Below are 12,991 nucleotides of genomic sequence, written 5' to 3'. Positions count from 1 at the left end.
CCCCTCCCACGATAGTTGATTGACAGTAGCGTTTCAGCACAGACTGGACTGGTGTCTTACCTTAGACCAGCTCTCAGTGAGCTGTCATCAGTCCGCCATTGTTTCATTTACAGTCCTCATTTACTCCCAACATCTGAGCCGTTGTATATTACAGACTTTTCATTAAGATCCTAAAGAATCATATCAACTTGTGGATAATGGGCATCCTATGACCCCCAATGTAAGTCAACATGAAATCAAAATTGACCCTGTTTACGTTCCTAATACACAGTCCTTGATGTATTGCATATGATCATCAGTGCACTATATTTAAAAGAAATCAAAATATGAGTTATTGATGAATGGCTTTTAATGAATGTTAACCAGAGATTTTAATGTTAACTAATAACTGGCTACAGTATTGAGGCATTATTTTATGCCAGTTTTTATTTAGTTTTTAATTATTTTATGTTTATTCTTTATTCTAATAATGGCAGTTAACTTTAATAAAAGCAGTTTAAGTAATCAACTCTTTTTAAAATTATTTTATTCTATTTCTGAGATGCATGTCATGGCACAATTGCAGTATATTAAAAATATAACCGCACAACTCATCTTACAAATGCAAACATATTTATTAATCAACATGTTCTTCATCAAGGTATTAAAATGAGTAAAATCCAGATTGATACAAATCATGTCTCAACCTTCTCTTTTTCACTTGTAATTAAATATCTCATTACGAAAGTGAAATTGGTGTTTCATGCTTACTGTAAGTCATAATGATACGTGGCTTGAGTTTTAGAATTATTGTTGTTATTAATGAATAATAACATCTAAAAATATCCATCTTCTTTCCATATGTCATGCAAGATTTCACAACCCAGCCAGAGAGCCTAGCTTGGTCTATGATGTCATTTTGCCAGTGGATGATGACATCCAAATTTCTGTTACTCAGTACCGAAACAAACTCTATGAGGTGAGTGGAAACTTTTCATTCATTATTTTCTCATTTTTCACAGATTCATTTTGACCTTTGTCTCATGCTTTGCCTCAAGCAGTCATAATGTTGTGAGTGTACACAGTCATATGATTTCTGTGTTATGTTAACAAATGCTGTGTCACAGTGACAGAAATCTTTCCTTCTGAAAACTTATCACATTGACTGAGCATAATTAATCGTCACTGAAGTTCAAAAGGTTGGGGTCAGTATGATTTTTTAAAGAAAATAATAATAATAAAAAAATTCAGCAAGGATGCATCAGATTTATCTAAAATGACAGTAAAGACATTGGTAATGTTACAAAAGCGTTTCAAACTTTTAGTTTAATTTACACATTTAGCAGATGCTTTTATCCAAAGCAACTTACAGTGCATTCAGGCTATACATTTCTTTACCAGTATGTGTGTTCCCTGAGAATCGAACCCATGACCTTTTGCACTGCTAATGCAATGCTCTACCACTGAGCCACAGGAACACTTTTATTGTATTAGAAAGACTTCTGAAGGGTCATGTGACACTGAGGACTGGAGTAATAGCTGCTGGGAATTCAGCTTTGCCATCGCAGGATTAAATAACATTTTAAAATATATTCAAATAGAAACAGTTATTTTACATTGTAATAATATTTTGCAATATTACATTTTACTGTATTTTTGATTAAATAAATGCATTCTTAAAAACCATTAAAAATATTAGAAAATTTTTATCGACCCCAACTTTTGTATGGTAGTGCTTTTATAGTAATAATATGTTAGCAAATGCTTAAAAACTACTTTCCTCTTCATCTTTCCAATTTCTCCTGTAAAAGATGATCCTGGAAAAAAGGGCTAGTCGGCAAATGCATAAACAATCTCATTTCAGACAGAAATCAGAGGAGAAGACTGCAGAAGGGAATGGGGACAGTGAAATGGACAAAAGCAATGAAACAAGTGCTGGCTCTCAAGGAGAAGGAAAGCATGGTGTGGATGGAGATCATGACAGGAAATCTCCTAATGACAAGAAGAGCTCTAATGGAACTGGAGCAGCTGTTGCAAAACCTCTCAGTAGGCCTGAGCAAACACACTCAGCTCCTGAAAGCACCAGCCCAGCAGTGAGCCCCAGTGCGGTCATAACCTCTTATAACCCCATCACACATATGCCTAGTGAGTGCTGTTTAATAGTGGTTGTACAATAACATTCAATTACCACACTTATACATTCAATTATCTGCAATGCACATATGGGTTTGGTCACTGAAGGTCCTGGTTTAAACCTTTATGATATTATACAATATACACTACTGAAGAATATTCTACAGCTATACTACTTGGAATATACAATAGTTTGGAGTACGTTTTTTTTTTAAAGAAAATAATACTTTCATTCTGCAGGGGTGCATTAAATGGATCAAAAGCGACAATAAAAGCATTTCTAATGTTACAAAAGATTTTTGTTTTTTATTTCAAATAAATGCTGTTCTTTTGAACTTTCTCTTCATCAAAGAATTCTGGAAAAATGTTTTACTTTTTCCCATACAAATATAAGCAGCACAATAATTTTTTTTTTTTACATTGATAATAAAAATAAATGTTTTTTTTTTAACAATAAATCAGCATATTAGAATGATTTCTAAAGGATCATGTGACACTGGAGTAATGGCTGCTGAAAATTCAGCTTTTATAAGTTACATGTTAAAATATATTAAATTAGAAAACAGTTATTTTAATTTGTAAAAATATTTCACAATATTACTGTTTTTACTGTATTTGTGATCAAATAAATGCAGCCTTGGTGAGCATCAAAATCATGTAAAAAATCTTACAGACCACAAACTTTGGAATGTTAGTATGTTACTCATTAAATAGCCATAAAAGGTATCATCCATTTATTTTCCAGATGGTTTAGTCAAACCGCACCACTACACATCTCATCCTCAGCGGATTGGGAGGAGGAATCAAGATACTGGAGGTGTACTGCCAACAGATGGTGCTAATGGGTCTGTGGTACGTCCTACTGTCTCGAATGACATTTCATTTTATATAAGAGCTGTTGTCTATTTAACATTTGAAGACATTTTAAATGGTAATATGGTGCAATTTTTTTGGTAACATCTTCAATGTCCACAAAATGTTTCATTTGTTCATTCTTTCCCTCAGGGTGTAGACCAGCGAGGTCGTTCCACCCCTGTGGCACGCACAAGCTCTTTCTCTCTCACACTAGCACAGACCCCAAATAATCCCCTGCTTTGCAAGGATGAACACATTGTTTCTCCTGGGTTATGTGTCACCTCTGCTCGCTTGGTGAGTGGCCTTTTGTTTTTTGGGGGGGTAACTCTTGTGTACTCTGACCTGGGAACAATCAATCTGCCAACACAATCTATTGGTTGATGCTGTTTATGTCACAAGATAGAACGCAGTGCCATTTTGAGAATGCCATCTGTTCTAGTGTGTGCATTCTTCCTTTTTTATGCTAAAATCTTTTTGTATCTTAGATCATTTTTTTAAATGAATGATATGTCTGATATGTTTTTCCTCCTAATGATATCTTAATATCCCACTGTACAGAACCAGCGGTCTAATTTGCATTCACGTGATGCCAAGCTTCCTTCAAAGTTCAGCAAGAAGGTGTTCCAGAGTAATTCGAATGTTTCTGCAGCCGGTGATCCTCGCGCCAAACTAGGCAGCTATTCTCAGGCGTATGGGACTATCAGCAAAAGCGGATTGGATCTTTTTAGGAATTGCCACTAAGGTGTGAAGTGTGAGATTCGTGGAGAGATCACGAGGCAGGTAGACGGTCATTGGAATCTCCCAGATCAAATAGAAATGGTGGATTTCACATGACAAGCTAATTACACCATCATCACATGCTTTGAAGATTATCGCCATTGTGGAAATCCCAGATTAGTGCTGCCATTAACTTTTTTTCTGATCAGTTTAAATTCAGGTGTCAGCTTCTTGTTTGTAAATATGTGGTGAAAACATTTATTAAACATGTAGAGAACATCTATGCAATTTGTATGTGTCTTGGCTTAAGAAACTTTAACAATCATTAAGACTTGAACTATCAAAATATTTTTAGGGCAGTGGTTCTTCAACCATTTTAATTATATATTAGTATTATATTATTTTAATTTAACTTTACTTTTAATTTAACTTTTATTGACCAATTTTATTTCATTTTGTGGCCCCTTGGAAGTTTGTTGATGTCCCCTAGTTGAGAACCACTTTATGAAATGTATATTTAGGGGATATACTTATTTTTCCACACAAATGAACCATGTCCTCTGGTTTGATCCACGTCTCTGTCAGGGCCTAGGTTTAGTCTTGAATGACTAGAAATAGATGTAATAAAATCAGAAAAGAGGACGAATCAAAGGCGATACTTTTGTCCCTTGCTGGTGTCCCTGCCCGGTGGAGTCGCACGGTAGAGTCGATGGTCTTTACACTCTTCGGTCTTACCACGCTTCCGCGGTAAACTAAGCTTTTTTTTATTCGTTTAACAAAACTCAAATTGAATTCAGCTGAACACACTTTCCTTATCACAACAGATGGCCAAGCAAAGCGCACGACACTGACAAGGTACGCGATACAGTACGAGACCAACTAACTTGAGCCGATGAAAAATAAATAACTTGCCCTAAACAATATTTTCTCTGTCTATGAAAACTATTTTATAAAACCTGGCACAAAGTATATTTTTCTTGTTGAAGAAAGTCAATTAATTTAAATTCTATTTTTGATCCAAACAAAAAAATATAGATTTAATCAAAACAAAAATTCTCATAAGAAATTTATTTTTATAGTTTTTATAGACAGAACATATTGTATAGGGCAAGTTATTTATTTTTCATTGGCTCAAGTTAAAAAATATAGATTATATAGATCATTACCCTAAATTTGTTTAATTGGATGAATGAAACATTTTTTTTTCAGCGTAATTTCCAAGTTAAATCTATATCAGTTGTTTTATTTTTCCAATTTGTTAAACTAGAAAATTAAGAAAAAAGCAAACAAATAAAGGAACATTCATGCAATTTTCTGTTTCTAGATGGGTTAGATGTGGACTTGCTTGATCAACGCTGAGGATTCTTACTGGAGTCTGTCTTGTCAGCTGCATCCTAACAGAGGAAGAAACAGATCGACAAAGACATTATCAAGTCAGTTAATGCTGTTGTCAAATACTCAAGATGCTGCGTTCACACCATGTTCTACTTAGAGCTGTTCATGTCCTTGGACCGGGATCTGTGCGTTTCTATGGCAACACTATCATGCCTAAATTATTCTGCAGCAGTCAGGTGCAGTCATGTGGTACAAATAGAAGCTCTCAGAAAATTCCCGGATTACAGATGGTAATTATGAGTTCTACAAGGACATGAATTCTTTTTCCAAGTTTGAATCTTGTAATTATGGCAAATACAACATGGGATGAATGCACTTATACATACCTGGTTTACTATAAAAAGAGCTGGCCTTTGGGTGATGCCAGGCTTGTCGTTGACAACTTTTCTGTGAAGAGCAAACATTAAAGGGCATCTGACTTAAGGGTTTACATTTAATTGTGCAGTGTGCCAGTTAATAAAGTGATCCTCCTCGAACAGGTCTCAGTTAACCCACATGACATACAGCTGATCTGGAGTTTTGCTATGAGGTGGCATACCAGGACTAGGCCTTGGTTAAATTAGGATATTTAAATAACTTTTATAAAAATAACTTTAGTTCTTAAGAACTTTACTGGTGTGCATCTTGAGACATGACAATGGCACTGACATATTTTAAGATGTGTCAGTACAAGATATTTTCAGTTAAGACAGCTTGAACATGCATTTTAGTCTTGAGACTGGCCTGTGAATCCGGGGGATAATGTTTATATAAAGTTAGCTGTGCTCTCTTATCACAGTTATGAGGGCCATACTTACACTTCCAAAGCATCTCTTCCATTTCTTCTTCCTTCCAAAACAAGATAGTCGTTAAGAGGGCTCTGAACCTAGATAGAACAGAAGTAAATTCATCCGTTTTTGTATTTATACCGTTAATTCATTTAAACTTACTCTTTCAAACAACAGCCAAATATGTCTTAGTTGAGCTCTTAATGAAAAATATTTATATTTATCAATGTTTTGAACTAAAAAAATATTACTTGAAAAATAAAACAAATAATGGTAAATTTAATTGAAAGACAAATTATTAATTGGATGAAGTACTGCTTGAAAAACTTTTTTCAGTGTAGATACTAGTACATACTTATTTAGAAATGTTAATAGTAACAATGGGCAAGGATGCTGAGACTAGTATCCAATAAATAAATATTAGTGAAGCTGGAGATACTGATACCTATTGGTAATAATTAGGGATGCACCGATACTACTTTTTCCAGTACTTTCCCGATACCGATACTTTTATATTTTTGTACTTGCCGATACCGAGTACAGATACCAATATTTATATTGCATTTGTACATTTTTAAAATATTGGGTACAGAAACCAAAATAGTATGTATAATGTTAGTTGGTTAACTTCATTTATCAAATAGATAGTCAAACCAAAATTTATTCAGACACCTTCAACATTTCTCACATTATCACAGTTTATTCGCTATAGTTTAGAAAATGGTAATAAAATATAACAAGAACTCAGAGTTAAACGGAGTCAGAACAAATTCAGCTTGATAATGTCAGATAACTTTGATAGAAAGGTATGTTATGGATTACAATCAACCAAAAATTAGACCGCTGTTAGTATGACAGTATTTACACAAGTTGTTGGTGTTTCATTGTCTGAATATGGCACTTAACACATGCTGTGTGGTATCGGCGTTTGGTATCGGGGCATTTTAACGAGTACGAGTACGAGTGCAGGAGCTCAGTATCGGGCCCGATACCGATACCAGTATCGGTATCGGTGCATCCCTAGTAATAATACTAGTAAATATTGAATAAAACTGGTCGAGGCACCAGAAGGAACTGGAATATATAGGCTAATTATAGGTTTGTAAATATTCGAGATGCCTGCGCATTATGGTTGCAGAAAACCCGGGAGAGATGGCCTTTACGGCTAGAGAAGAATAAAATAATTAAAAAAAAGTTTAAAAACTTTTCAAAAATCTGACTTTATTCTCGCAATTCCGAGATTATATCTCACAATACTGATAAGGAAAAACAACTCGTCATTCTCTCTTTTCCCCTCGGCTCAGAATATATATCCCACACTTCTGCCTTTTTTTCCCTCAGAATTGACAAACTCACTATTTTTGAGTTAAATCGAGTTATAAAGTCAGAATTAGGAGATATAAACTTGCATTTGCGAGAAAATGACAGAATTGTGAGAAAGTAAATAAATGTTATGTAAAATGTTAATAGTAATAGGTTTAAATAATATTTCATGCTGTAACTGTAGGGCTAAGTTAATACAATACGTCCCCTATGAACTGCATAATGTGAATATTATGTAGACCTATTGTTTAAATCAAATGTATGCTTTAAAAGTAGGGTAATCATAGCAGTTTTCATCCATAGTCTGTCCGTTTAAACGTCTGCGTTTATTATTTGCATTCCGATTCTGATATCCAAAGGCACAACAATACATTTTTTTTCTCTTATTCCATGGATTTTACCCGTTTCCCTCCACTTGATCCCAGTGTTTTTCTGCCACCGCAATGCGTGCGCAGTTGCATGTGATGTAACTGTGCCGTCTATTTCAAATTGGTCTATAGTACAGGAGTGTCATTAAACATCTAATTGAACACACCTGAACCAGCTAATTAAGGTCTTACTAGGCATGCTAGAAACTTCCAGGCAGGTGTGTTGAGGCAAGTTGGAGCTAAACTCTGCAGGACACGGCCCTCCAGGACTGAGTTTGGAGACCCCTGGCAGAGTAGATTTTCACTATTGGGATAAGTACTAGTACGGTCTAATAAATAAGTACTAGTATCTAATGAATAGTGAAATAATTATAGTGAAATTGGGAAAAAGTCACTATTGGCCTAATTGTTAGTATAAAAATGACTAGTAACACAAAAATAGATACTAATAATTGCTTAAACAGCTTGCCATACACAGTCTGTCATGGTTTCGTTTTGCCAAGCAAAAGGACTGGTGCAGTCATATTCAAATCCGTGTTTGGTAACATGCAGGCTAAACAAACAACTAAAAACCACATCACGTGTCTGATGTGCAAGACTTTGATAACCACAGCCTCTTCCTTTCAGCGTGACGTTGCGTTTTTTTGACATTGATCATGTGCTTATGCTTACAGGGAATCCTTGTAATATTTTATTTGTTTTATTCTAAATACAAATCTAAAATCTGTTTAGATACAAATCTAAAATTGATGTTCTCTCTTCTCACTATTTGCTAAGTCACCACCTACTCCCTTTCCTGAATAACATTCAGGCCTATTCATCCCTTTCTACCTCTCTCAGCAAATTATACAGCTTGATACCCACATCCATTTCCCCAGCCTTGCTTAATCCATGATTATTTGTTTCTTGACATTGGTACATTTTGCAGTGTTTTTCTGTTAGGGCCTGCACATTTTATACAGTTTTTCAAACAATAGGTGTTGGCGATCTGTCCTTTTGTCTTGTAGTTGAGGAGTAGGTGGCTGTTTTCTTGTGGGTACAGTGTTTAAGGCCTGGTGCTTTTCAGCTGACGAAGTGCTAAAGTTTGTCATTCAGTTGATGGACAATTGCAAATGTCTGCTCAGCCACTCTTCAAAGTTATCAAACTTGTCTGATTTAGCTCAGTTCCTGTGCATTGGTTAGCTGCTGTAAAATGCTCATGCATGCATGCATGCAAATGCACCCTGTATCCAATGCAAACAGAGTCACGTATATAAAGCTGCTGTTTATGCAACCATGAACTGCGTCAGTTTATTTTGCATAATGTTATTGCTATTTAATCTATGCCATTCAGTGTGGTGTAAAAGCACATTCTCCATATTATATGGGAGCAAGAGGATGATGTTTAACCTCACCAGTCTCCATCCAAATGGAAATAAAATGCTGAGATGGTGGCTTAAAGCTGGAATCTGCATCTTCCATAAATGCTTTGAAGAAATATGAATGAATTTGACATAGGTCCATAGATTACAGAATGGTCTAAATATCCATGGAAATAATTGAGACACACATCTGCTCTGGAACTTTGTGAGGCTTTTAGGGAAAACAGAAATTGTCTGTTGACCATTTTTTTTAGCTAGTGATTTAAAACTTTTAGTTCAGACACATTTTATCAGAACATCATAGAATATACACTATATGCTCATTAAGGCTGCATTTATTTGATCATAAATACAGTAAAAACAGTAATATTATGCATTGTTAAAATATAAAATAACTTTCTATCTGAATATATTTTTAAATCTAATTCATTCCTTTTATGGCAAAACTGAAGTATAATATGCTGATTTGGTTCTCAAGAAACATTTCGTATTATTACCAATGTTGAAAACTGCTGCTTAATATTTTTGTGCAAACTCTGATGTGATTTTTTTATTTTAGGATTCTTTAATGACACATGTTCAAAAGTTAAAAATGACAGCATTTATTAACTTGAAATATATTTCTCTGTAACAGCAGAAAAGTATTTACTGTCACTTTTGATTAGTTTCATGCTCCCTTGCTGAATAATAGAATTAATTTCTTAAAAAAAAAACTTACTGCCCCTAAACTTTTGAGCGGTAGTGTTTGTTGAGTTTTGTATTTTTAAGAGCCACACTGTATGCATTAGAAGTAGTGGTCGACCGATATATTGCTAAGGCCGATATATCGGCCAATATTTGGCATTTTTTAAATATCGGCATCGGCCGATAAGTTTTCCTGTTTGGCCGATGCGTTCGAGGCGGGACTTTTATTTTTACGGCGCGACGGACGTTTATTTTGACGGCGCTGAGAACGGCAGCGCCTGAACACACAGTGCTCACATTCTCCCTCTTGTTCGCTGTTGTCGTTAACAGTTCTGTCTAATACGGATAGAAGTCTGTCAAATAATCAGATAGAACGGTTAAACAAAGGAATTAAAATGTATACAAAAAGTATTATAACGATTGCTTTTATATTATTAGTAATAGAAAGGCAAACTGTGCTGTATGTAAAATGAGTGTTACCTTGGCTTTATTTGAAAAAAATATGATTCCCAATGCACACAAACTTCCCAGAATGCTGAGTGCCCTTGTTGGTTACAGTGCTTACTTTCTTTTTAATTATATTTTTATTAAATATTTATTTATTTGTGAAAAATACTTTGTCATCTAAAGTATAAGTATGTTTATTTAACACATTTATTTTTTAATCCATTTTTAAATGATTTCAAATTTCTTAAATATTAATTAAAATAAATAAAATTATATCGGCCATCGGCCACCCTGCTTTCCAAGATATCGGCATCGGCTGTCAAAAAAAAAAACAATATCGGTCGACCACTAAGTAGAAGGGTTTGTACTAATTTTATTCTTCACTCATATTCTAATGATTAATAATTTTAGTTTTTTGCCTAATCTGCATTGCTTATTTGTCACTGTTTCTCAAAATAGCCAAATTTGTTGTTTTGAGTGTGGCTCCCAAACACAGTTTAGCCCAGTTTTTATTTGTAAGAAGAAAGAAATTAAATATGCAAACAGATTTAGGTTTAGGTCCATAACCCTGTTCACTAATGCTTAGTGATTTGTGCAAACTGTGAGGTGTTTGGCTCACTGAAGCAGTATTCCTTCCATATAATTCCCTCTTCAGTAGCCAAGTAAAGTGTCTGTTTCGTTTATCCACCACAAGTCACCTAAGAGGATTTTTCTCCTTTTGTAACCTTTCCTAGACTGAATTGAATCATCATAGGACAACAGTCCTCAGAGACCTCTCTAGCTGTTGCTCTTTTACATCTAATTTTTCCTACACGTGTTGACATCCACATCCATTCCATTACTGTTAAGCAGTGGTGTAATGTAACAAAGTAATAATACTTCGTTATAGTACTTAAGTATTTTTTGGAAGTATCTGTACTTTACTTGAGTTTTTAGATTTCAGCCAACTTTTACTTTTACTCCACTACATTTCCTAATTAAAATGTATACTTTTACTCGCCCCGAAGCATATTCGTTACTTACTACAAAATAGTCAGAAGAACACGGACTGCAGGAAAGCAGGTTTGACGAATCAGTGGTCTGGCGTTTTCAAGTTAGACTCCTAAAAACACCTTTGCTCATGTGCAAACAAGTGTGCGCACAACCGCAGATGATTCGTTTTCCACTCAAGTCGAGTCTGGGGTGTGCGATACAGTATCGTCTGCGATAATATGGTAAGTGTTGTTGTAATGATGTGCGATCTGACATTATCAATTAGGCTATATCACCAAATCACACACAGAGCGCACGCAAGTTGATTTATTAGTGCATTAAAACTCAAAATTCCAGGCATTCTAAATTGTAGACGTTAAAATGCTTCTTTATGCTTTTTATATTTTTATATTTATATAATTTAATATAGTTAACTTAATCCTATCACACAAAGAGTACCGTTTTTCTGCAGATATCAGCATGAACACATTTAATAATCATTTTATACAAGTTCAGCAACGCAATAAGTGACTTACGTTTTAGACATAATATTGCTTGTTTTTGCTCAATTTTGCCAACGAAAATAGTTCCAAACAAAGATCACAGCACTGTTTCACATCTCTGAGCAATGGACGGTGTTTACTTATTGATTGAATCAGCTTTTTGAACGAATCGGTTGAATAAAGGATTCAGTGATTCACTCATTAACTTCTGAATGAATCAGTTGTTTGAATGAATCGGTTGAATCTCAATGACTCACTGATTAACAGTCACTTGCTGTCACCTACTGGCGGTTTTAATTTTACATTTTGACTATTTTTTTTTCATGTTTTAAAATAATTTAAAATATCAGTATTCAACGTTTTATGTTAAAAACAAAACATTAGGCCTTTTTACATTAGGCCATTAGGCCATTTATGCATCTGTAACTGCAGTTTAAATGCACCTATGTCCCCTCTGAGATACATAAACTGTATAAATGCATCTAAATGCTATTTCAGATGCAGATTCCAGAAATGTTGTCTTATGTTGGAATGAAAGACACTAAGTACCGGATGAAGTGCTTCTTATTCTTACCCAAAATTACAAAATGGAAGAAAGAGTTAAAACTGAACATAATCTTGCTACTCAAGCTGTGTATGAACATTTTTTATTTGCTTCTTTTCCATTTTGCATTTACTTGTACTTACTTAAGTGCGTTTAAGATTAAAAAAAACTTTTCGTACTTAAGTACAATAAATATCACATACTTTAAGACTTTTACTCAAGTAATATTCTAAACGGTGACTTCAACTTCTTCAAAAGTAATTTTCTGGTAAGATATCTGTACTTTTACTTGAGTATGGCTTTCAGGTACTTTATACACCACTGCTGTTAATTTTAGCAACTTCTGAAAATTATTTTTCATCTATTTATTTGGTTTCTTCAAATTTGAATCTTTTACTAAATCTTGAATTTTACATATACAGTGGGTACGGAAAGTATTCAGACCCCCTTCAATTTTTCACTCTTTGTTATATTGCAGCCATTTGCTAAAATCATTTAAGTTAATTTTTTTTCCTCATTAATGTACACACAGCACCCCATATTGACAGAAAAACACAGAATCGTTGACATTTTTGCAGATTTATTAAAAAAGAAAAACTGAAATATCACATGGTCCTAAGTATTCAGACCCTTTGCTCAGTATTTAGTAGAAGCACCCTTTTGATCTAATACAGCCATGAGTCTTTTTGGGAAAGATGCAACAAGTTTTTCACACCTGGATTTGGGGATCCTCTGCCATTCCTCCTTGCAGATCCTCTCCAGTTCTGTCAGGTTGGATGGTAAACGTTGGTGGACAGCCATTTTTAGGTATCTCCAGAGATGCTCAATTGGGTTTAAGTCAGGGCTCTGGCTGGGCCATAAAGTTCTATCTTGGTCTCATCAGACCAGAGAATCTTATTTCTCACCATCTTGGAGTCCTTCAGGTGTTTTTTAGCAAACTCCA

At 34.6% G+C, this 12,991-nt stretch overlaps 1 protein-coding gene across 1 annotated transcript in view; it reads left to right on the top strand.

The window, feature by feature from the left end:
* The window catches only part of LOC107696521 (extracellular signal-regulated kinase 2-like), an 8,352-nt gene extending 4,486 nt beyond the window's left edge, over positions 1-3,866 (top strand). The window contains exons 10-14 of the mRNA XM_016496881.1: positions 853-958; positions 1,791-1,911; positions 2,858-2,964; positions 3,118-3,261; positions 3,526-3,866. Of these exons, the coding sequence (XP_016352367.1) occupies positions 853-958; positions 1,791-1,911; positions 2,858-2,964; positions 3,118-3,261; positions 3,526-3,708 (661 nt within the window). The 3' untranslated portion in view covers positions 3,709-3,866. The remainder of the gene's footprint in view (positions 1-852; positions 959-1,790; positions 1,912-2,857; positions 2,965-3,117; positions 3,262-3,525) is intronic.
* The last annotated feature ends 9,125 nt before the right edge of the window (positions 3,867-12,991 follow it).

The sequence above is a fragment of the Sinocyclocheilus anshuiensis genome, unplaced genomic scaffold (assembly GCF_001515605.1).
Source record: "Sinocyclocheilus anshuiensis isolate Anshui unplaced genomic scaffold, SAMN03320099.WGS_v1.1 scaffold590, whole genome shotgun sequence".
Classification (NCBI taxonomy): domain Eukaryota; kingdom Metazoa; phylum Chordata; class Actinopteri; order Cypriniformes; family Cyprinidae; genus Sinocyclocheilus; species Sinocyclocheilus anshuiensis.
This window is presented reverse-complemented; position numbering and strand designations above follow the sequence as displayed.